Below are 21618 nucleotides of genomic sequence, written 5' to 3' on the forward strand. Positions count from 1 at the left end.
CCATATTCAAAATGAGGTCATGGGTTTGACGCCCTCTATATTCTAATTTTATAGTTTTATGCACCTGGTGACAAATTTGGCCAGATCCGTCACTGCTTATCAATCGTTTTGGCCGGCGTCGGTCTCTCCAACGTCGGCCACCGTCGTCCTCTCTGTTTTTTTTATAACTTCTAGTTTCTATTGATATCATGGCAAATTGATTGCTTCACATATATGCTTTTTGCCATATCATGATGGTGGTGATCAAATTATCCATCTAACGCCCCATATCATATTTTGAACTTGTTTTTGTTTCAGTTCATGATTTGGTTGGCCTATCAATTCAATCTGTTTTCACCGATGGTTTTGACATCTCCATCCCACCAATGTTTTTCGCCTTGTGTTATGTCGATTCATTCGAATCGTAAAGTATTTGTTTCTGGTGGTCTCATTCACTGGTGTCATCTCCGATTTGTAACCGATGAATCTACTCCTAACTTATGGTTTGGAGAAGTCATTTGGGTATTCGATCCGGGGATCAAGAGGGAATTTTTTACGATTGAAAGAATTGGCTTATGTGATAACTTCCTCGGTCTAGGAAGACGACTCGATGATGGTGATGTTTATGCTGTCCTTCGATGTTTTATGGAAAAAGAATTCATGGCCACTAAGCGACAACAATGGACAGGGCATTACAAAAGACATGATCCAAAACCATTTCAAACAACATATCAGTGTATTCTTTTAATCAAAATAATGCAGCAAGCATTTGGGAGTTTCATCTATAAGATGTTAGCCTTTTACAAGTATATGAAGAGGAGACTTAACAGATTACGTCTGTTGCCGGTAAGACTTCTGTTTGGAAAGCATGATCACTTCCACTTCTTCATCGAAATTGTATTCAATTTTCTTTGTTTGGTTCAATGGTTGTATTTAATGTTTTTGTGTATCATGTATCTTGTAACATATTTATAATCCAATATAATTGATTTGTCGTTAAAAAAAAAATTGATATGGAATAAAGATTTGACACGTGGACGGTAATGATTAAATGATATTCAACGGCAACGATGTTTTGAATCTTCTGCCTCATTAATTGCGAATTTGTAAAAGTTTTTGTTACGTACGTTTTAGATTCTCTCTAGGTTTGTTGGTGATTTATCTCTGTGAAGAGTCTTCTTCTTCTCAAGGTGGATCCGAGTCTTCCTTGTTTTACGAACACTGGAGTCTCATCTTGTAATCGGATCGCTGTGATTGTTCGATATTCATCAGTTGTGAAATTGTGGTTTGTTTCTTATCAATAATTATAGCCATATTAGGTTTAGAATATTATTTTTTTTTTTGGTAAGAAAAGTTTAGAATATTACTTATCAAAACATATATACATATCTTCAAAAAAATATATCCTATATTACTAGAATTGAAAAATTATAAATTTAAATATAACCTTAGGATGTTTGATGAATGAACCAAGAAAATAGAATTGAAACCCAAAACCCGAAACTATGAAAACTATATGAAGTACCAAATCCTTATTGTAATCACTCAACTCTAGATTGTTCAGGTCTCCTCAATGTTAGATTATCCTCTTCTCCCTCTTCGAGCATCTTCATCTTCTTAGATTCATCATCACATTTCTCCGACTCTGATCTCTTCCTTTTGAGAACCTTAACCAAACCCTCAAGCGCCACATCTGCATCTTCATTTTTCATTAGTTCCTCGGCGACTTGAGCTGGAGTCAACACTTCTCCATCAATCAAACGTTTGATGTCCGGGTAGATACGGTGAGTGTCATCATTGTCCTGAGACAAGCCTAAGTAGTTAGATGCCAATGTTTTAAATCCCTCAAAACTGCAATGTCCCAAGTAAATGTGCATATCCATACGGCCTGGTCTGAGCAATGCAGGATCGAGCTTCTCCTTGTTATTAGTAGTGAATATTACTATGCGTTCATCTCCGCAACTAGACCATAACCCATCAATGCAGTTTAAAAGTCCTGATAATGTTAGTGGTGTTGATCCCTATTCATACAAAACTTATTTAGGATCCATGCATGTATTACTAGCACAAAATAGATTACATAACATAAAACCATTAAGTGAAGACCAAACCTCGGGAGCACCATAGGTCGTGGTTGCTGGTTGCAACCTTGTGGGCAAATCCACAGAACAATCTATATCTTCGACAAGAAGAATCGAGCTGTTTTTAGTGGCGAGAAGTAAGTTCCTCAGACTGGCGTCCCCTTTCACGCTTCCGAGCTGGAGATCATAGATATCAAACTTTAGGTAGTTAGCCATTGCTGCCACTAGACTAGACTTCCCCGTCCCCGGTGGCCCGTACAACAAGTAACCCCTCTTCCAAGCTTTCCCAACTCTCTTGTAGTAATCTTTTCTTTTGATGAACCGATCAAGATCTTCCATCACAGAACGCTTGAGCTTATGCGTCATAGCAATTGTGTTGAATGTGGAAGGGTGCTCGAAGTTGACAGATTCCCAGCGAAGAGAATAGATAGAGTATGAGTGCATCTTGATGATTCTCCTCTTGTTCTTGATCACATCTGCTTTCTTTTCCACGTAAGGTACATAGGAGTTCACGACCAAGTCTTTGTGTTTCTTGTCGAAGCTAAGCTCGAAGCATTCCCAATTGACGGTTTCGTCATCTACTCCTCCATCTATAACCGTGCTTGTCTTGTTGCTTCCAGCTAAATACCGCCACTTGAGCTCAATGCCTTTGTAAACATCGGAGACAACCTCTCCTTCGCTGGGGTATAAGTTGACGTTCTTGTTGTTAGGGTCTCTAGTCATCCTTAGCTTTGATGCATCGGGGCTTATCTTGCTTGAGAGATAAGCTTGAGCCGAATGATAAAGCTCGTTTTGCCTCCTTATCCCGTTTCTCTCAGTCTTGTTCATATCCATGATGACAAGCGTGAGAGTCGATGAACGAGAGCCGACTAAAGATTTGATGTAAGAGACAACAAAGTTATGCACCGGTTGTGGAATTATCGTGTGAATCATTGGTTTGATCATCATTACGGTTCCCGCTAGTGATGCATAGGTAGAAAATATCGATGCAAGAGAAGGGAGATCTCCAGAGAGCACCATCGTTTTCGACTTTAGGGTTTGGTCTACCTTCAATATAATGTGCGTTAGCGGCTTTTGGTTAAATTGAGTTTATATATAAATTGTAATTGTCTTGTTACTCTGGAGATATTAAAAAAGAAAAAAAATTCTTATTCTTTTTTTTTTTAAGTAGTATTTTTCCTTCTATTTTCCGAAAAAAAGAAATATACAATTTCTTTTTCTTCTTGTATATATATATCTATACTATTAATTGGGAGTACAAAACAAGATTTTTGAAAAAAAAAACATATCATATATCCATGTTGCCAAACAGGTCCAATTGCTTATATAATTAAAAATAAACATTACATGGTAAACAAAAACTGTTATTCGAAAATCTAATATTTATGGAAATAATAATTACGAAATTAATTATAAAATTAAAATTACCCGATATTTTTGGAAAATGTTTTAAGTTGTTACCATCAAATTAAATTTGAAATTGTATATATATAACGTAAATGGTTCTAGCTTTTGAGATATTTATAGAAATCTAATTTAATTTTTGAATATTATCTTTTATTTTAGATTTTTAAATTTTCTTAACCTAAAAAACTATGTTAATTAATTCATCTTAATACATATGGAAAAAACAGAAAAATATGTAAACCTTAGTATATATTTACTATATATGTATACTATTAAAAGGGAAATATTTTTAATTAAGTAGACATAGAGTTAGAGAATATTACATGTAATGCCATTAGATTAAGTCTTGAAAACGCGCGGATCTCGGATTGACCCGGAATATTTGTATCCAGATCGTCTATAATGTGATTGAAAAAAATAATTATAAATGAGTATACAAACAGATTTTTTCAAAAAGTGAATTTAATCAATTTGTTTGACATATAAGGAAATCACAATTTAATTTTACAGCCATATAAATAGAACCGATAATTACTCAATATCTTTGAAAGCTAATTAAAGTTTGGTTCCATAATAATCAAAGAATTAAAATCGAAAATTATATATATATATATATATATATATGTAAACAAATTTGATTTGTTTTTATATTGTGAGATATTTACGTAAATAACAAATCAATTTAATACAATTAGATAAAAATAAATAATTATTTAGTTTAGATTTTGTAATATTTCCTAAATAAAATTTAAGTAATTAATTATGATTAGTATATATCAAAAGAATTAAAAACCGAAATTTTATATATGTACAAAAAAAAATTTGACTATATATTAAAAGATATAGAAAAGTGTATGTAGAGTCTCACATTGGCTACATATATTTATACTATTAAAAGAGAAATATTTTTCACTATATAGTCATAAAGTTCTCTATTATTAAATGTAATGTCATTCAAGTTAGAACAAAAAAAAGAAGAGAAAATGGTAGTTTGGTCAAAATAAAAACTAAAAAACCCGCGGATCCTAAAGTGATCCGGTTCGTTTGTAGTCGGGTTAAATAAAAAATACGTTGATCCTATGCTATCCGGTTTGAAAGGATTTGGATCCTACCCAGCGGAGGTAAAATAATAATACTAACTGCTACAAGCATATTAATCCCTAAAATCACTCAAACTATTTAATGCATTTAAATGAAACTATCCAATTACAAACAACTAATTTAAAATTCAAATTTATAAAAAGTAAATTTGTTACTATCAAAATCGGGCAATTAAATTTAAACTTATATATGTAAACATATTTAATTTAGTTATATATTTTTAGATATTTACAGAAACAATAAATATATTTAAATTATGATTTTCTTTTCTTTTCCTAAAATCTATATACCAAACTTAAATGAACGAAATCTAAAATAATGACGAATAGTTTTTGTATTAATATATTAAAAAAAATTTGTGTTAGGAAACCCTAACTAATCTAATCACTATATAAGACGTATCAAACTCTTCCATTTCATTCATTCACAAAAATGTTTTCGAGCATCAAAGTTTTGAGTTTTTGAATTTTCTAACTTTTATTTTTCATATTGGTTTTAAGTGTTTCAGATTTGGAACTCTTGAGAAACACGTGAAATATAAAAGTCAAGATTGTAAAACTTTTAAAATAATGGTGCAGGTTAAGGATCAAATATTTCTAATCGATTTTCTCTTATCATTCTTTTTGATTTTTTTTTTGTTTTTTATATGTTAGTACATTATATACATTAACTATAATAGTGTATTATTTTTATGCTCCATGATTATATTGTTACATGTTGTCTAGTAGATGAATTGAAAGGAAGGATTTTGAAGCATGGAAAAGTGTACAAAGCAATAGATGGAGAAACTATAATCTACTGATTTTTTTTTTTCATTTTCAACAGTCTGAGACACTGTAATTAGTTGAGTTGTATAGATTTATATGTTGGATCTCTATTAATATAGTATTTACATGTTCTTAAGTGGAAAAGGTCTAGAACAAATTTCAAGCGTTAATATATATTTTCTAACAAATTGCTTGCAAACCGGAGGATGATTTCGATCTTGGTTCATGAAAGTTCTCGGTATACATTGAAAGCAAGATATCCTAGAAGGGTGCAAAATTCTAATTTTAAAATTAGAATGATCAAAACTATTTATCTTTTGTGAACTTTGTTTAAATTGGGGGTTTACATGAAAAAAACATGAGGGACTAAAATTGAAATTGGTAAGAGCCATTTGGAATTATTTTAGTTTCGGATTGACATTTCTTTTTTTTTTACTGTACTTAAAATTTGTAATGAATTTTGAGACATCAAAAATGAAATTTGACTTATATTCTGTCTTCTCATTATTATTCATTTTTCTGTTTTTCTGTTATAAAGTTCTCAACTGTTTCTAAAAAATAATATTAAAATTAATTTAAAATTTTTGTCTACAAATAATATTTACAAAAACACAGAATTCTCATAAGAAAAACAATCTACCCTTTTTTTGTGTGCATAATGTTGATGATGGTTACTGTGTTTATAAATTAGTTTATTAATTATCTTTTAATAAACCGATCAAATAATTACATCCACTCCGAAATATTTGTGATCAAGAATTCCCAAAACTGAAAATAACCACAAAACAACTAAAAGAAACTTTGTGATCCTTACTATTTATAAGTAAAAGCAACATAAACTCTCACATATATGTACATATAATGATATACCTTTAGAACGTATTATAAATAATTATTATATCAAACCATAATATTTTATTTTCCTCAAAAATATTATTTTATTTTCCTCAAAAATATTATTTTATTTTTGAATTATATCGACGTTTACAATCTTATATGTAACATGTTTTTTAAAAAAAGCATTAAAGTGTGTTTTACAATATTAAAATTTTAAAAACGAAGAAACGTAATGCAATATAGATGAACCAGACATAAAATAATAAGAATAAAAAAGTCAACTAATTTTGTAATATTGTTTTATTATATGATATAGAAATATACTATGAACTATATTTGTATTTGTCCCAAATGGTATTTTGGTAATTTTTGTATTCGTTCCATCCCGTTTCCAATCGAGAATAATTTTTTTTGTCTAATATCGGAAATGTCATATATCGAGAATCTTATTGGAAATGCATTCTCTATACAACTAGAATTCAGGTACAAGATGAAACATGAATTACATCCGCTCTGAAATATTTGTATCAAACATGTTTTAATTATTTATATATTTTTTTTACATACACTCTTATGTTTTTTTTTTAAACAAACGTTATAATATAAATGCTATATCAAATCATTATTTTTGGGTACTCTGTGTAATAATCGGTTCTCAAATTTGTAACTCGCACCGACCCGAAGCAAATAGTACCCAAACTAAACCGAACCTATATATTGAAAAATACCTAATAGGTTCTATTTTTCTAAACCCGTTTAACCAAATTTGATCGGGTAATATCCCAACCTAAATGGGTTATCCGAAGGTCCAATCCTACTAAAAATAGGTTTGCAAAAATATTTTGTATATACATTATATATTGCAAATCTGATTACAAATTTAGTATATTATATGTTTCGCCTACATATATCTCTAATTTCATTAAATATATAGTCCGTTTAGAATATTGATTACCACATATAAATAAATTAAAGAAATAAAGTAAGATATTAAAAGATTTGCTTTTCTCAAAGTCTCTGTAACAAGAGACTCTCCACTCTATATATTTTTTTTATACAGTATTTTGGTTATATTGATAGTGCGCTGTATGACATTCTTGGTAAAGTACCTCCAAATAGTTTCTTTAAAGAAAAAGAAAGTTCCATATTTCATAATGCGTCTTACATTCATGGTTCACATGCAACCCTAGAAAATAAACATATGAGAAACTTATAAATGAAGAAAACACTCAACTTATATCATCATCTCAGAGAATTCCAAACTTTTGAACTTAACTTAGAGTTGTAATTAGCCTCTTACGTCTACTTTTTTTTTGTTCCCTCATAATCTCATTTGAACTAATGGATCATGTAAACACACGATTAGGTCCAAAACAGAACAAGTTTCTTAATTCTTTTGCTGTTCTTCCTCGGAGAACCCTCTGTATCACGCCTTATGCTCATCTCTTCCATCTCCAATCTACTCTCTTTCTTCTTCATCATCACCGGATTCGATTCTTCTGATTTTAGCCTCATTTTCTCTAAAACATTCACCAAACCCTCAAGAGCCACGTCAGCATCCTCGCTCTTCATCAGCTCCTCTGCCACTTGCGCCGGCGTGATTACCTCCCCGTCGATCAAACGCTCAATCTCCGGATAGAGACGGTGTGGCATTGTGGCATCGTTCAAACCCAAGTAGTTGGAGGCTAAAGTCTTGAATCCTTGGAAAGAGCAATGTCCCATGTAAATGTGCATATCCATACGACCCGGACGTAGCAATGCCGGGTCAAGCCTATCTTTATGGTTTGTTGTGAATATTATAATCCGCTCGTCTCCACAGCTTGACCATAGTCCGTCTATGAAATTCAACAGCCCCGACAACGTCAATGGTCCCTAAACACACATTGTCATAGAAAACCAAAAGAAAAAAAAACTATTTAATTATACTAAAGTGATATGGATCACTAATCAGATTTAATTAGTCTTGTTACACTAATCAGTTTGGTATAGGAAACAAAAACTATTGGTTTATATATAAAATTGGGTTGGTACTGATTTTGGTTTGGTTCAATTTGGTATATTTGGTTAAAAATAAAATGCCCAATCATATACCAAAACCAATAATATATATTATATATATAGTAGAAACGAGAAATCTAACCTGAGACTCGCCACGGTTCTTGCCATCAACCGGCTGCTCCACTCTGTTGGGCAAATCCACTGCGCAATCGATATCTTCTATGACAAGAATGGAGCGGTTACGTGTGGCTAGTAAAAGCCTCCTTAGATCAGAGTCACGCATCACACTGGCTAGCTGAAGATCATAAACATCAAACTTTAGGTAGTTAGCCATGGCTGCGACAAGACTAGACTTCCCGGTTCCGGGTGGTCCGTACAGCAAGTAACCCCTCTTCCAAGGTTTCCCTACTCTCTTGTAAAACTCTTTCCTTCTTATGAACCGATCAAGATCCTCGATGACGTCACGCTTGAGGTCATCTTCCATAGCCATTGTCTCAAAGGTGGAAGGGTGCTCGAGAATAACTGATTCCCATCTAAGACTGTTGAGAGAATGCAGCATCAAGATCCTCCTCTCGTCTCTAATCTCCTTAGCTTTACTCTCGATGTAAGGAACGTAAGAGGTCAAGATCAAATCTTTATGTTTCTTGTCGAAGCTCAGCTCAAAGTACTCGCTTTTACCGTCATCATCCATACCGCCTCTTCTTCCTCCTCCTCCTCCTCCTACTCCTCCTCCGCCACCACCTTTCTTGTCTCCGCCGTCGGTTACAAACCTCCATACTAGTTCCACGTCTTGGTACACATCGTTGACTATTTCTCCATTACTGAGATACAAATTGACATGTTTATCCTTATGACCTTTACTGATCCTGAGCCTGACTGCGTCGGGACTGATCTTGGTGGAGAGATAAGTCTGAGCGGCTCGGTAGATCTCGTTGTTCATACCCATGTTGTCGTCGTCGATGGTTAGAGTCAGAGTGGAGGAAGAAGAACGGAAGAACAGAGACCGGAGATTCCTGTAAATGAATTCTTGGATCGGAGCAGGGATTAGCTCGTGAGCCATTGATCGTATCATCATCATGTAACCTGCCATTGATGCGTAAGCTGTGAAAACCGATGTAGGTGAAGGAAGATCTTTTGAGAAAATCATCGTATCTCTCTGTTTTTTCTCTCTGTTTTTGCTCACTGTGTTATACTTCGAAGATGGAGAGAGTGAAAGCGAGAGTGGGTGAAAGAGATATATAAAGAAGAAGAGAAGAAGCTTAAGAAAGAAGGTTTTTCATGTGGGGTTAATTTATCTTGCTGTCTTTATTCAATGGATGTGTGTATTTTTTCCACAATATTATTAAAAAAAATTTGAGAATGGGAAAAGTAAGTAATAAGATGACAAAAGAAACTCATGGAAAATTTCCACGTCTCTTTCCACGAAGAGCATGTCCATTCATTTTCTATTTTTATCTCATATGAACAGTGCTGTATTTTTTTAATATTTATTGCTTGACCAATGAAGACTCGAAAAATATTGATGTTCCTAACTTTTGTATTGTGCATGTTGTAGTGTTAAAATATTATTCATGTAGTGATCTGAAATTAGCTTAAACTTAAACATCTAACTATACGAATAATCATTACCAACAAAAGTACCGAACTATACAACGGAACAGTCTAATCGGCATGCATCATGATCATACAATATCGCAAAACGAAGTACAAATTACTTATTTATACTTCTCGATAATATATCCATAACACACAAAAAAATGAGCATGATATGTGGTAAAGATATAAATCCATACATAGCCAATTGGCATCGTCAGTGACTTTTTTACATAGATACAACGTCGTATACTACTTATGTTATTATTGGAAACGTTTATAGCTTGACAGAAAGAAAAAAACAAATTGTTTTGATTATAAAAGTTTTTGGATTTTGTTTGTTGAAGGTGGAAGATGACTTGGACAATATACACTTACGTAACATAGTCATTATATACTCAAAAACTAGTTTGATTTTTTCTAAAACTCGATTACCAAAATAATGTTTGCTGTCTTTTTAACAATTTCTACAAGAGCAAAACCTAATACACTGACATTTTTGTCTTCCAAAACAGTTTGGGAAGTTTTACTAGATGTGTTTTATTATGTTAATAACTGCATATAGTACAGTAACTATTTATGGTGACAATATAAACTTGGGTTTTTAACTATGATGGTATAGTAATTAATTTCCAGTATTTAATGATTGACCCATAAAAGACCAAAACCAAGGAAAAAAAGATTCCGCTAGATTGTCGCGACGTGGCAAGTGGGGGGCCAAAGGCAATTGCGTGTAGTAATCCAACAAGTGCAGAATGCGAAAAGGAAAAAGTACGTGTCAGAGTATCATTGGATTATTCGACTCATAACCCAAGAAAAAAATATCAAAATTAATAAGTGTACTATGAGTCATGGATTCATATAGTTTCGTTCATTTTGGACCGTGGCTTGATATTAATAGATCAAAATAGATTCATGAATATTCAAACCACGCAAGCTCTGCATCGTACACCAATACTTCAAAAGTGAATTTAACAATACAGTTTTTTATCTAAATATATAATACTAAAGTGACTTTTTTTTTGTTTTCTAGTCGAAAAAACGTCCCTATCTTCTTTCTCTTTCGTTAAAAGCGGGAACTAAAAAAAAAAATTATAAACGATCAATTGAGTTTCTCTTGTCTCATTTTCAAGCTGCTTACAAAAAAATAATAGAATCAATAATCTTGAATCTTATCTGGGGTGGGCATGTGATGCACATTTTGAAAATAATAGAATTAAGATTTTGATTGGTACCATGAGATATGGTCGCAGGACAGAAGTACCACACTCTACGGTTCCATAGTTATGAACGATCATTATAAAAAACATTTGTCTTTTGACAGATACGTTTTCGTTATTATTTGTATTTTATCTTTTACAAAAAGGATTACAAGCTAGGCTATATAACGTACCATTATGATTTCGTTCTAATTTAACTCTATATCTCATTTAACTATTTTCGTTATTTACTCTATATTTTTTTTTTTTTCATTTTTCTACTACTAGAATCTCATTTCACTAGTTATGAATATGACGGCCAAGGAAAAAACTTTACAAAGATGGGGATAGAAAATAGAGAAAATAAATTTTTATTTCTGCATGTAAAAAATTAAGCTAAGGTACTGCCAACTTCATCATGAAAACTACTAAAAAAAATCATAAAGCATTATATGTTTCAACAAAAAAAAAAGTTTTTGGAAAAGAACAAGCCGACTTGTAAAAGCTGTCTATAAAAATTACTGTACTATAAATTTGTTAATCATTCGACCAATATTTTTCAATCATCTTTTGTAGCAATGCTTTTTAAAAGTGGATTGATGATTCACGTATAGGCTATACGGTATAGCAAAACACCAAAACAAATAGGGTAGGTCATGTCGGTATGTCCACCACTCGCACTATCAAGTACCAAACCGGTATACGTTAACCGTATGTCTAACCAATTCGCAAACCAAACAATTAATACTTCAATTGGGATAACATAACGGACAAAGGGTTTATAAAAGCATCCAACACAAATACAACTCTCACTCAGTTAAGACTTAAGACACGAACTCTTATAGCTGGGCTAAATTATTAATCAGAAAAATAGGTTCCACAGTGGAGTAATCAAACGCAGAGATGTAGATCAGAATTGGAACAACATTTCCGGAGAGTATCCCAGAGCTTCAAGGTTTGCAGCCATGGCCTTGTTCATTGGCGGTGGCCCGCATCTTAGGATCTGCGACATAAAATGAACCATAAAAGGATTAAAACACCATTAATATGTTCAATGTTTCATTCTCTTCAGTATTCTTGGATTTGTTCAAACATTGAAATATGTTGTAGTTTTGTTTCACTTATCATTTACAAGATGATGTTTTCGATATTATATTTAGAAACCATAATGGTCGGGTATGTTCAAGATCAAAAACAGAGGAAGGTTTACCTGAACATCAGATGCCGGTGCAGGGCAATGAGTCTGAATCATTTCCTTAGATACAAATCCAACACCACCATCCCATGTTTCCGGAGGCTAATCATTGTTACAGAAGATAAACCAAACCACCAAGAGCAAAAGGTATCAAGAAGAGTTTTCTTTAGGTAAATTACATTAGATGAACGCAAAAACATTTATTTCCTTGCTAACCTGGTTCAAAACATAGTAGATTTTGAATTGATCTGGGTAATTGGCGGTAAGACCCTCCAATTCTTCCTGAAAAAAAGAAAAATATTCATTCACATTTAGTGTTTGAAAATAGTCTTATGGGAACGCAAAACTTAAGAATCAGCAGGGGAAAAGCGTTATACCCTTAAGAGAATGTCTTCGTATGTGACATTGGCATAAATGAGGTGCACCTTTGTCTTGTCTTTTGGGTTTTCTAGAATTGCTCTAGCGACCTTCACAAATACGATATACAATGCGTTTCAAACATATACATTGGCTTCAAAAAAAACAACATTAAACGCAAATGTATCAGACATACCTGGAACATAGGTGTGATGCCTGAACCTCCAGCAAGCATTCCAAATGCCCTAAACTGACCAGGATGATACTTGAACCTACCCTGTCAAAGAAAAGGTAATACAACAACAAAAGTTTGAGATTCGAGAAAAGTAAAGACTAACAAGTTTGATCAACTAAGAATAACATCTGAATTAAGAGTACCTTAGGTCCCTTTACGGCAAGATGGTCTCCAACACGCATCTCCCTGAAATGATGAGACATCCTTCCTTGCGGATACATCTAGTTCCAGCATTTTACGATTGAGTTAAAGAGAAAGAGAAAAACAAAGTCAAGTTGAGAAGTGTTTTGAAGCATATACCTTGATGACAAGTTCAAAACGTCCAACGTCTGAATCTAGTGTTGTTGGGGTGTATGGCTTGATAACATCTTCTCCTTGAGCATCCTTTCCCCTATTGAGAAAGCCACCAAATTATTCATCAAAGCAGTCTACCCACAAAATCTAACCTACAGTCTACAAATGAGTATGTTCATAGCCAATTCTAAAAGGTTATAGTATCCAGCAACTTGCACAAAATTCAGTGATTATGAAGTAAATATAGAGAAGTAGGAGTCACGAACCTGCAACTGATGTGTTGTCCAATGGGAAGACCCAAGACAGAGGTAGAAGTAGGGAGTTCAAAGATGAACTTGGCCACATTATGACTAAGTTGATCTTTCTTGACAAGCTTGAACTCCTTGAAATTCTCTGGATCCAAGCACACTATCCAAGAACCAACCAAAAGAAAAAAGGATCAATTCAACCTTCCCAAAGAGATGCATACAACACAATATCATTGCCTAATTTGAGATCAGCCTTCCAAGAGAATGAATACTCAAATCAATCAGCTACGTAATTTGTGAAGTGAAAAGTTTTGAATTGAGAGATCGAACCTCTACGTTTCTTGGAAGATGAGATAAAATAAGCAGCACCGGCACCGGCGGCGACAAAAGCGACGAAGACACCCAAAAGAATCTGACGATCTAGGGTTCGGAGAAACTCGGTATCCATAGCTTAACCCAAAACGAACAAAAAAGGAAGAAGAAAAAAGAATCAAAATTGTTTAAGAATGATAAAATAAAAAATAAAAAGGGGATTGTTGTAATAATCACAGAGCTTTTGGATTGGTTTGGAGTTGGAGTTGGATCTTTGCCTCGTTACCTCCGTCATTAAAACGAATGGGATGGAATCTGGTAGACCTACCCCCTTCACGTTCTGGTTACCACTTTTTTACTTTCTTTTTATGTTAATCCATTAATTAATATTTGACCAAAAAATACAATTTCTAATACTTAAAAAAAAAACACAAAAAAAAAAATAATAATAATTTTCAATCACTCATCTACCACAATTTTATCAAATCATATGACTATCCAATTTTTTTGTGGATTAAAAAAAACACTACATTCAAGGATTGAGGATGGTGGTGGTTGGTGAATTCGATGGCTACTGGATTCATACATGTCGGCTCTGACTGACTGGTGCAATTCTGTATACGAAAGTGGGTAGGGAAAGTGAAATCTAGTTTGTAAACTTTTTCTTTAAAAAGACTTCCATTTCAAAATAGGATATAGAGTATTTTGAATTATGATGACAAAAAAAATAATTCTAACAGTCAAAACCATTGTATAACAAAGTAAATTTCTTCTAGTAGATTACAGAGACTATTTCAAATTCATTGGCCTTATTTGATAGACTAATGTGTTGTTTAGTTTGGCATACTCAAGTAGTTCTTGAGGTTTAAGGGGATATAGGCTTGCAATGCTGGAATAATCTTGTACAACAAAGATTATCAAGATTCGGGGGACTAGGAAACATTATTAACTTTGAAAAGGATCAGGACGAGGATGTGTCATACTGTCATGGAGTTCGTTAATAGCGGTTCCGGTACCTAATTTCCCAGGGTTACAAGACAATATATTACTCTTGTCTCTCAGCCAAGTTATTTTTCATTGGCGATACGGATCTCATTATGTGTACTTTGTGATGAAATTGGGCAAAGCTTGCATCTACGTTGTGAAAGGAGATGCGTTCAAGAAGATTCCGGTTGATTCTTTTGCTTGATCAGTGGCCTTATCACCTCGCTTCCATCACTTCATGTCAAAGAAAAGAACAAGAAACCGCAGTTTAGTTTCAGTACAATCCTGCTTCTTGTTTTCTTCAGTTATAAGTAACTGAACCTGTTCTACGTGAACACCATATGCTAGCCAATTTCTCAGCAAACTCTTCTCGTGTTCCACTTATCATACTATCATGATCAGCACCAGCGACGATATCAACTTCCACCGCTGGAAACTTCCTCTTCATGTTGCTGGAGTAATGTGAAGGAACGATCATATCACAGTCGCCTTGTATCAAGTGAATCTTAACGCCATGATTTATTAAGGTTTTGAGATGTTCATCAGCGAATTTGGAGCCACCGCATATCACATTGTGCATACTATGCCATGCCGAGTGATGTGTATGCCTTGTTATGTCCTTTATCTTCCAAGGAATCTCCCTAAACAAAACATAAAACCTTTATTGAAAGAAAAAAGATAGCTTCAAACCAAGCAAATCACTCAAACCGGATCAAACGTTTTACCTTTTACCAATGCATAGCTTTATTAGCCATTCCATATCATGTGATGCTTGCATATTATGAAACAAACAAATCTATCGATATGTTCATACCAAGACATCACCGCTGTTCCAAATGCTAGTGGCGGCCATAACCTCTTCGGAGCGATCCGGTTCAAGACTGATCCTTCAGGCGATGAAGGAAAATAAGGCTGTATTGTAAAAACACACACACAAACATAATTTCACAAATCGAATCTCTGGCAGATTAGGCTGAAAACATAAGATTAGAAACCAAACTAATATCTCACCGGTGCGACAAGAGTGACGGATTTAACAATGTTGGAGTGTTTAGCAGCAAAAGCAAGAGCAATTAAGCAGCCCATAGAATGTGCAACCACATGAAACGAATCTAATTGGTACGGCTTAATGACAGATCTCTCTATCGTATCCACATGTTCTCTCAATGTATAAAGACTATCCTTTGGCTTAGGACTCGCACCAAAACCCAAAAGATCAACCGCGAAGAGCCTATAACGATCTTTGTTAATGTGTTCAAACACAGTTTCTGTCCAAAAATATGATGAACCCATAAAACCATGTATGAAAATCACATTCTTTAACGATTCCTGAACAGAGTCCTCTGTTTAATTCAACATGTAACATCAAATGCAAATTGTAAGCAACATTAAACTAATCAAACGATGAAGAATAATACTAAAATATATGTTTAATCTTTGACCTCGAGAAGTTGAATCTTTGGCCACAACGTGAAGATTATCATCTTCGTTCTTAGTCCACGAGTTACAAGATTGACATCCACAATCTGACCATCTATTCACCGACTCATGAATCTTAGATTTTCGCAGTATCCGATAGAGCTTGGATTTGAATTTTCTCGCGAATCCCAGAAACCACGTTCCCCGGAAAATATTCTTCCTCCGGAATAAAGTCTCCGAACACTCATTTTCACCGGTGGTATGATTATGGAGAGAAGACGCCGCGCAGTAACAGCCTCGGGATTTTCCCTCCAAAACCTCGTCGACGAACTCGTAAGCGACGCAAAGAACCGCATCGATGAGGTCGAAAAAGAAGAAGACGATGAAAGAGAGGGCGGCGTGGATGGCTGTCCCGAATCTTCTCATAGAAGCGGAGGAGGGAATCTAGAGCGCCAGAGAAATTTGAGATGAGTGGTTAAGCCACGTCGTAAGAGAGAAGTTTTTGAAATTTATTACCAAAGTAAACAACAAATATTGATACAGTATTCAATGCATGCATTCTGAAATTACTTTAATGTTTTTTCTTTTCTTGTCGGCAATTCTTACAGATATGTTTAAAGGCCGCAACCTTGCCCGGCCCAAATCAGCAAAGCCTGTTTACCTGCGGGTTTTTATGTTTAATTATTTTATTTTTCTTAATTTATCGTATCTTCAACGACGTCGTTTTGTTGTCTCAATGCCTTACCGTTGAGGCTCTCTTATGTGTGTAATTAAAGAGCTTTCTGTTTCTGTTCAACTGTCTTAATGCTATATTGCTATCAATATACCAAGCTAAAAACGAGAAAGATTCTTCAATATCATCTATCAAAGCTTGTTGTGTTAGTTCGTATGGAGCATTGAGGTGGTAATAGTGTTGTTTTGGTTGCAAGCACAACATTGACTTTTCAAAGGATGCTGTCGTTCACTCTAGATGGAGAATGGAGTTTTTACCCATTTTGTGTACAAATGTTTAAGAGAATATAATATAATATAAAGAAGTTGAACTAAAGAAATACAGAAAACGTGAATGTATGTTACTCCGCAAAAATGTTATGCTACAAGGTCATTTATCTCCTTCACCGGCAGGATCATAGTTGGTGATCTGAGGATTTCTCTGGTGTCGTTGAGAAGCTAGACGCCGTTCCAAGGGGGTCTTCCTCTTGCTGACAACAAACCTATTCACTCCTTTCCTCATCGGCATTATTGACGGGAAATCTTCGTCCGGGATCTGACTTAGCTCGGATATGTTCTTAATCTCGGCCACTCGCTTGAACCATCTCTCTGCTTTTGCTTCCTCTGACATGTCCAACAAGTCAGGTTCCTTCACTAAGGAACCTTCCAAGCTCTTTCTATTATTGCTCCTCCAAGCCATTGTTTCCGGATTGTTGCTTGCTGGTTGTTTCGGTTCCTCTTCTACTACCTGAGAAATGTTTTCTGTTGCCGGAGCTGGAGCTGGAGCTGGAATAGTATCTATTTTTTGCTCGGGTTGTTTCTCTTTGGCGAAATAGTCAGGTGGGAAAGGGACAAAGGGGACAAAGTCTGAATCTTGTGGTCTCTTGTTTGCTGGAGAAGTCAGTGAACGGTCTTTCTTCCTGCTAACCACAAACCGATTCTCTCCTTTCCGGATTGGCATTTTGTCAGATGAAATTTCTCCCGGTATCGTGTTTTCCAGGTCTGAAACGTTATGCAGTTCGCTGACCTTCTTGAACCAACTCGCAGTTTTCTCCTCTGATTCTTTATCATCCTCTTCAAGGCGATTTGTTTCTTTGCCAGAGAGATTCGCATTTGACCTGTCCTCTTGGAAGACATTTTGATTGTCACTTGTGACACCATCCATTTGGTTGTTTTCCGTCAGACCTATCTGTGTTTCTTCCTCTGGTTTCTTGGCAAACATGTCTGAAGGTAGTGGCACAAACGGGACAAAATTGGTGTTTATTTCCTGAGAAGATTCAAACCTCCTGGAAGATACATTCTTGTCATCAGATTGAGAAGCCAAAGAGGATGAAGAACCGAGAATCTCATTCAAGCTCCTATGTGTTTTACTTCCCAAAACCTTATTGTCGTTCCCATTCGAGTTTCCATCTGTAGCTACACTGCTCTCAGCGTTAGACAACCTTCTCTCAAGAGGTGTTTTTCTAGTGCTAACAACATATCTGTTCACTCCTTTCCTCAATGGCATAATCTCTGGAAAATCTTCATCTGTATCAATACTGTTTGCATCAGAACCACCCTGTGCTACTTTACTAAACCACCTCTGTGCTTTCTCTTCATTTTCAGCCAGTCTTCTCTCAAGTTCAGGATCATTTGAGTAACCAGAATTGGATGAATTGAGTGAGAAGTCCCTGGGTCGCTTGCAGTCACATCTTAAGCAAGCTACATTCCTACCATAGTTGTAGAAATCACACCTGATGGGTGAAACAGCCAAGAAAGAATGGAATTGATAAACTCATCATTCCTCATTGCATTAACCATAAAGCAGTAGAGAGAAACCAAGTTGCTTACTGGGGACAATCCCATTCACTACCAGTTAGCTGTCTCTTTGGTCTTGCTTCATCGCACTGGAAGCATTTGACATTTCTCGCAAAGTTCATGCCACTGCACCTGTTTCAATAAATTCCCACATTATATATAGGTTCCGAAACAACAGCAAGACAATTACAACTTACTGATTTCTTAGCTCTAAAGATACCAGCTTTCTACCACAATACTATCCATATAGAAATTCAAAGCTCAGATCCTGAAATTTTAATATCTTTCTACAGAAGTATAGCAACCAACAGGCCATAGGAGATTTGCGTTAAAAGGCTACTGAGAGTTCAACAAATTCATACCTCGAGCAAATCCAGTCACCACGTTTCATCTCAATGTTCTTCTGATAAGACCCTTGTCCATTACTATCTGACATCTGATTTCGAATCGTGCGATGAACATTCAACTCAGGAGTACGAACAGTCATCTTAGCTATCTGGCTCAAGAGGCATCGAACCGACGACTCCATAATATCTTGGTTATGGTGTTTGCTCCTTTCAGAAGAAGCAACATCCACAACATAACTCAAAAGAAGCCTCATCAAATCAACTGTACTCGCCTTATCCAAATCCAGTATCTAATAAGAAACACATAAAAATATCAAACCATTGAGGGGGTAAATCACTATTGAAGACGAGAATTCACAATCCACCACCATTAAAAGAACTTACCTTACCAATGCCACTTCTTAGATAAAGGCTCAGCCTTTTAACTGAATCAGGACCACTCCTAAATAAAAATGGCTTTCCATTGTTCACCACCACTTCAACATCTCTCCTCGAAACCATTCTAGTAAACAAGTAACATCATCAGATTGAATAATTCAATCAAGAAGAGAATAGAGAAACCACGAAACTGCAGCTAAACTTACTCAAGTAATTCAGGTCGATCACGAGCTAGAGCTAAGCAAGCGAGAGCTGGACGGAGAAGTTCATCAGGAAAACCGGGAAAGAACTCGTTTTCCGAACCGGAAACTGAACCGGAATCTGACAGGTAACCAGCTTGTGAGAGAGATTGGAGTAGCTCTACCCATTCAGGTAGCTGGTGGTGATGATATGAAGGTACAAAATCGGCGGCGGAGACATGGACTTGGTGAGTGTAGAACCGTCCGATGGGAAACGTGGGAATAAGCGGCGGCAAAGAGACGAGTTGACGGAGAGAACGATAACTATTATTGGTTGAGCCGACGGAGGAAGGAGAATACGCCCGGCGGTGGAAACGGCGGACGTTGGTTAAGCGGCTGAGGTAGAGGCCACGGAGTAGGAAGATAGAAGAAGGAGGAGGAGGAGGATGTGGTGAGAAGAGAGAGAGGAGTCTGGTGGAGTTGTTCATCGTCACTCTCCTTCTTCGACGGTGGCTGCTCGGCGGAGAGGATAAAAGTGTGACGGGTTTTTATTTTTATTTTTCTTTTATTCGGATGGTTAGTGTAAATATTTTTATTGGCAAGGATCATTTCAGCAAATTGTAAAACAAAATACTGTAGATTATAGTGGCTAAACATAGGGCCATATAGATTATAAAGTAAGCCCATGTGCTATTTTGTACTAATTGGGCTTTATCATTATGAATGTTTTGGTACTTGTTAATCTCTCTTTTTATCAAAGGATGTTGTGAAGATTTTCTTAAGATCGTGTGTAATCAACTTGAGGAGCTCACTAAGACAACAACAGATTTCAAACGAAGAAAGCTGTGTCAGTGTCAGAAACCGCATGTTTATCTATTTTATTTTAAGAAAATTATTCATTAATCAAAAATGTGTATTTCCTTTAAAAGGAATCGTACTAATAGTAGAATTAACCAACTGATAGTAATCTACTCTTACAGTATCCCTTCCTTCAGTAGACACTAGACAGTAGCAGAGCCGTGTTTTCAAAGATTAGCATGAGTTTTATATCTTGAAATCTTCAATTTTTACAGTATAAAAAAGGGCCTGATTCGGCATTTTTATTAAATTTCACGTTGCCTCAACATCAATTTTCGTGACTTGAAAAAGTTGAAATGTACATTGTTCACACACGCATGCACACTTTCTTTTTTTCACTTAAAGCCGTAAAAACTTAAAAATGATTATATTTCCACTTATACTGCAGAGAAAAGCAATTTCGAGGATCTACAATCGTGTATGTATCACTTCTTGGTTTCAGTACTTGTAGCATTTATATAGTTTTTTTTGTGCACCGAACTTGTAGAATATAAACTTACAATATAGTACTATAATAAAACCTAAAAATAGAAATTAAAACAAAGAAAAGAAGATTAATAATACATTAGTGGAAGACTGGAAGTGAAAGGGAAAGAATAATAGTGTAGGTTTTATCTTAATATCTTGAACGTGGGAGTCACTGTGAGTTAAAGTTGGGTGTGGATTAGTTGCCGATCACTGCCGTCAACTTTTGACTAATGTTTATTTTGATTAATACTTTTGCATACATTAATTAAGCTATTTATATTGCAATAACGAAACTTTTTGTTTGGATCTATGTGGAGTGAAGTATTGGTGACTACGTACCTTGATAATGACTTCAATCTATGTCCCGTAAGGTATAACCTCATTAATTCCCCTAACACTGTATTATATCATTAATTAATTACTATTTATACGCTGATGTGATATGTTTTAGTTATATGCCACAAGTGCAATGGACCGGCTAACAACTTTGACATGATTTCTAATTAATTTCAATTTAAATAAAGAGACTTTATGTCATTACATCATGAGATAAAGCCCTAAATTCCTCAAATTAGTTAAAGTGTCTTCTTTTAAATTAATCAAGAAGATTTAAAAGAAACTTTCTCTAAGTGAATGTAATTAGTGTGACTTATCTCATGAATCATGATTACATGCACGTTCAATATTTTACCATTTGGAGTTTCGATTTCACCTTTTTCTCTCCACTTTTGTTCGTTTTCTATAGTTCTGTTGAAAGATTGTCTCAAATTTTATAAGGATATATAAGTTAAACAAAATTTCTTTTTTTTCCTTAAAATTTCTGGTTTTATAACATCATATAGAAGTACATAGTTTAGATATAAGGTGTCTATTA

The 21618-nt window shown here is 34.9% G+C and overlaps 3 protein-coding genes and 2 pseudogenes across 6 annotated transcripts; all 5 read right to left on the reverse strand.

The window, feature by feature from the left end:
* Nucleotides 1–1520: 1520 nt before the first annotated feature.
* Nucleotides 1521–3080, reverse strand: LOC104738024 (AAA-ATPase At5g17750 pseudogene; annotated as a pseudogene). The gene is made up of 2 exons (XR_015577656.1): nt 2091–3080; nt 1521–2000 (listed from the first exon to the last, which is right to left on the reverse strand). The product of XR_015577656.1 is annotated as an AAA-ATPase At5g17750 pseudogene (transcript).
* Nucleotides 3081–7291: 4211 nt separating this feature from the next.
* On the reverse strand, nt 7292–9524 carry LOC104735823 (AAA-ATPase At5g17760). Its single transcript, XM_010455676.3, has 2 exons — nt 8313–9524; nt 7292–8044 (listed from the first exon to the last, which is right to left on the reverse strand). Exons 1-2 carry the CDS (start codon nt 9315–9317, stop codon nt 7535–7537), a joined length of 1515 nt encoding a protein of 504 aa, XP_010453978.2. The 5' UTR covers nt 9318–9524; the 3' UTR covers nt 7292–7534.
* Nucleotides 9525–11687: 2163 nt separating this feature from the next.
* On the reverse strand, nt 11688–14095 carry LOC104735824 (NADH--cytochrome b5 reductase 1). Its single transcript, XM_019234332.2, has 10 exons — nt 13890–14095; nt 13622–13741; nt 13310–13451; nt 13050–13140; nt 12893–12970; nt 12711–12791; nt 12535–12624; nt 12374–12439; nt 12173–12259; nt 11688–11965 (listed from the first exon to the last, which is right to left on the reverse strand). Exons 2-10 carry the CDS (start codon nt 13737–13739, stop codon nt 11873–11875), a joined length of 846 nt encoding a protein of 281 aa, XP_019089877.1. The 5' UTR covers nt 13740–13741; nt 13890–14095; the 3' UTR covers nt 11688–11872.
* A 664-nt stretch (nt 14096–14759) lies between these two features.
* Nucleotides 14760–16521, reverse strand: LOC104735826 (putative lysophospholipase BODYGUARD 4; annotated as a pseudogene). The gene is made up of 5 exons (XR_015577473.1): nt 16030–16521; nt 15599–15930; nt 15313–15499; nt 14909–15228; nt 14760–14821 (listed from the first exon to the last, which is right to left on the reverse strand). The product of XR_015577473.1 is annotated as a putative lysophospholipase BODYGUARD 4 (transcript).
* A 426-nt stretch (nt 16522–16947) lies between these two features.
* LOC104735827 (zinc finger protein VAR3, chloroplastic) lies at nt 16948–20210 on the reverse strand. 2 transcript variants are annotated; one of them, XM_010455678.3, is made up of 5 exons: nt 19446–20210; nt 19246–19363; nt 18877–19151; nt 18548–18646; nt 16948–18450 (listed from the first exon to the last, which is right to left on the reverse strand). In XM_010455678.3, the coding sequence occupies exons 1-5, from the start codon at nt 19904–19906 to the stop codon at nt 17109–17111; spliced, it is 2295 nt and encodes a 764-aa protein (XP_010453980.2). In that variant the 5' UTR covers nt 19907–20210; the 3' UTR covers nt 16948–17108. The 2 variants fall into 2 exon arrangements, with proteins under 2 accessions (XP_010453980.2, XP_087338778.1); XM_087482652.1 differs by having other exon boundaries at nt 19251–19363; nt 19446–20018.
* Nucleotides 20211–21618: the final 1408 nt, after the last annotated feature.

This window comes from Camelina sativa, chromosome 13 (genome assembly GCF_030686135.1).
Source record: "Camelina sativa cultivar CO46 ecotype springtype chromosome 13, ASM3068613v1".
NCBI classification, from domain to species: domain Eukaryota; kingdom Viridiplantae; phylum Streptophyta; class Magnoliopsida; order Brassicales; family Brassicaceae; genus Camelina; species Camelina sativa.

Coding starts and splice junctions, on each gene's coding strand:
- LOC104735823 (XM_010455676.3), bottom strand. CDS start 9,317: ATGATTTTCTCAAAAGATCTTCCTTCACCTACATCGGTTTTCACAGCT. Junction 8,045..8,312: donor AGAACCGTGGCGAGTCTCAG/GTTAGATTTCTC, acceptor ATGTGTGTTTAG/GGACCATTGACGTTGTCGGG.
- LOC104735827 (XM_010455678.3), bottom strand. CDS start 19,906: ATGAACAACTCCACCAGACTCCTCTCTCTCTTCTCACCACATCCTCCT. Junction 18,647..18,876: donor GGTGACTGGATTTGCTCGAG/GTATGAATTTGT, acceptor TTATTGAAACAG/GTGCAGTGGCATGAACTTTG. Junction 18,451..18,547: donor AGTGAATGGGATTGTCCCCA/GTAAGCAACTTG, acceptor TTCACCCATCAG/GTGTGATTTCTACAACTATG.
- LOC104735824 (XM_019234332.2), bottom strand. CDS start 13,739: ATGGATACCGAGTTTCTCCGAACCCTAGATCGTCAGATTCTTTTGGGT. Junction 13,452..13,621: donor ATCTTCCAAGAAACGTAGAG/GTTCGATCTCTC, acceptor GTTCTTGGATAG/TGTGCTTGGATCCAGAGAAT. Junction 13,141..13,309: donor GGACAACACATCAGTTGCAG/GTTCGTGACTCC, acceptor CTTTCTCAATAG/GGGAAAGGATGCTCAAGGAG.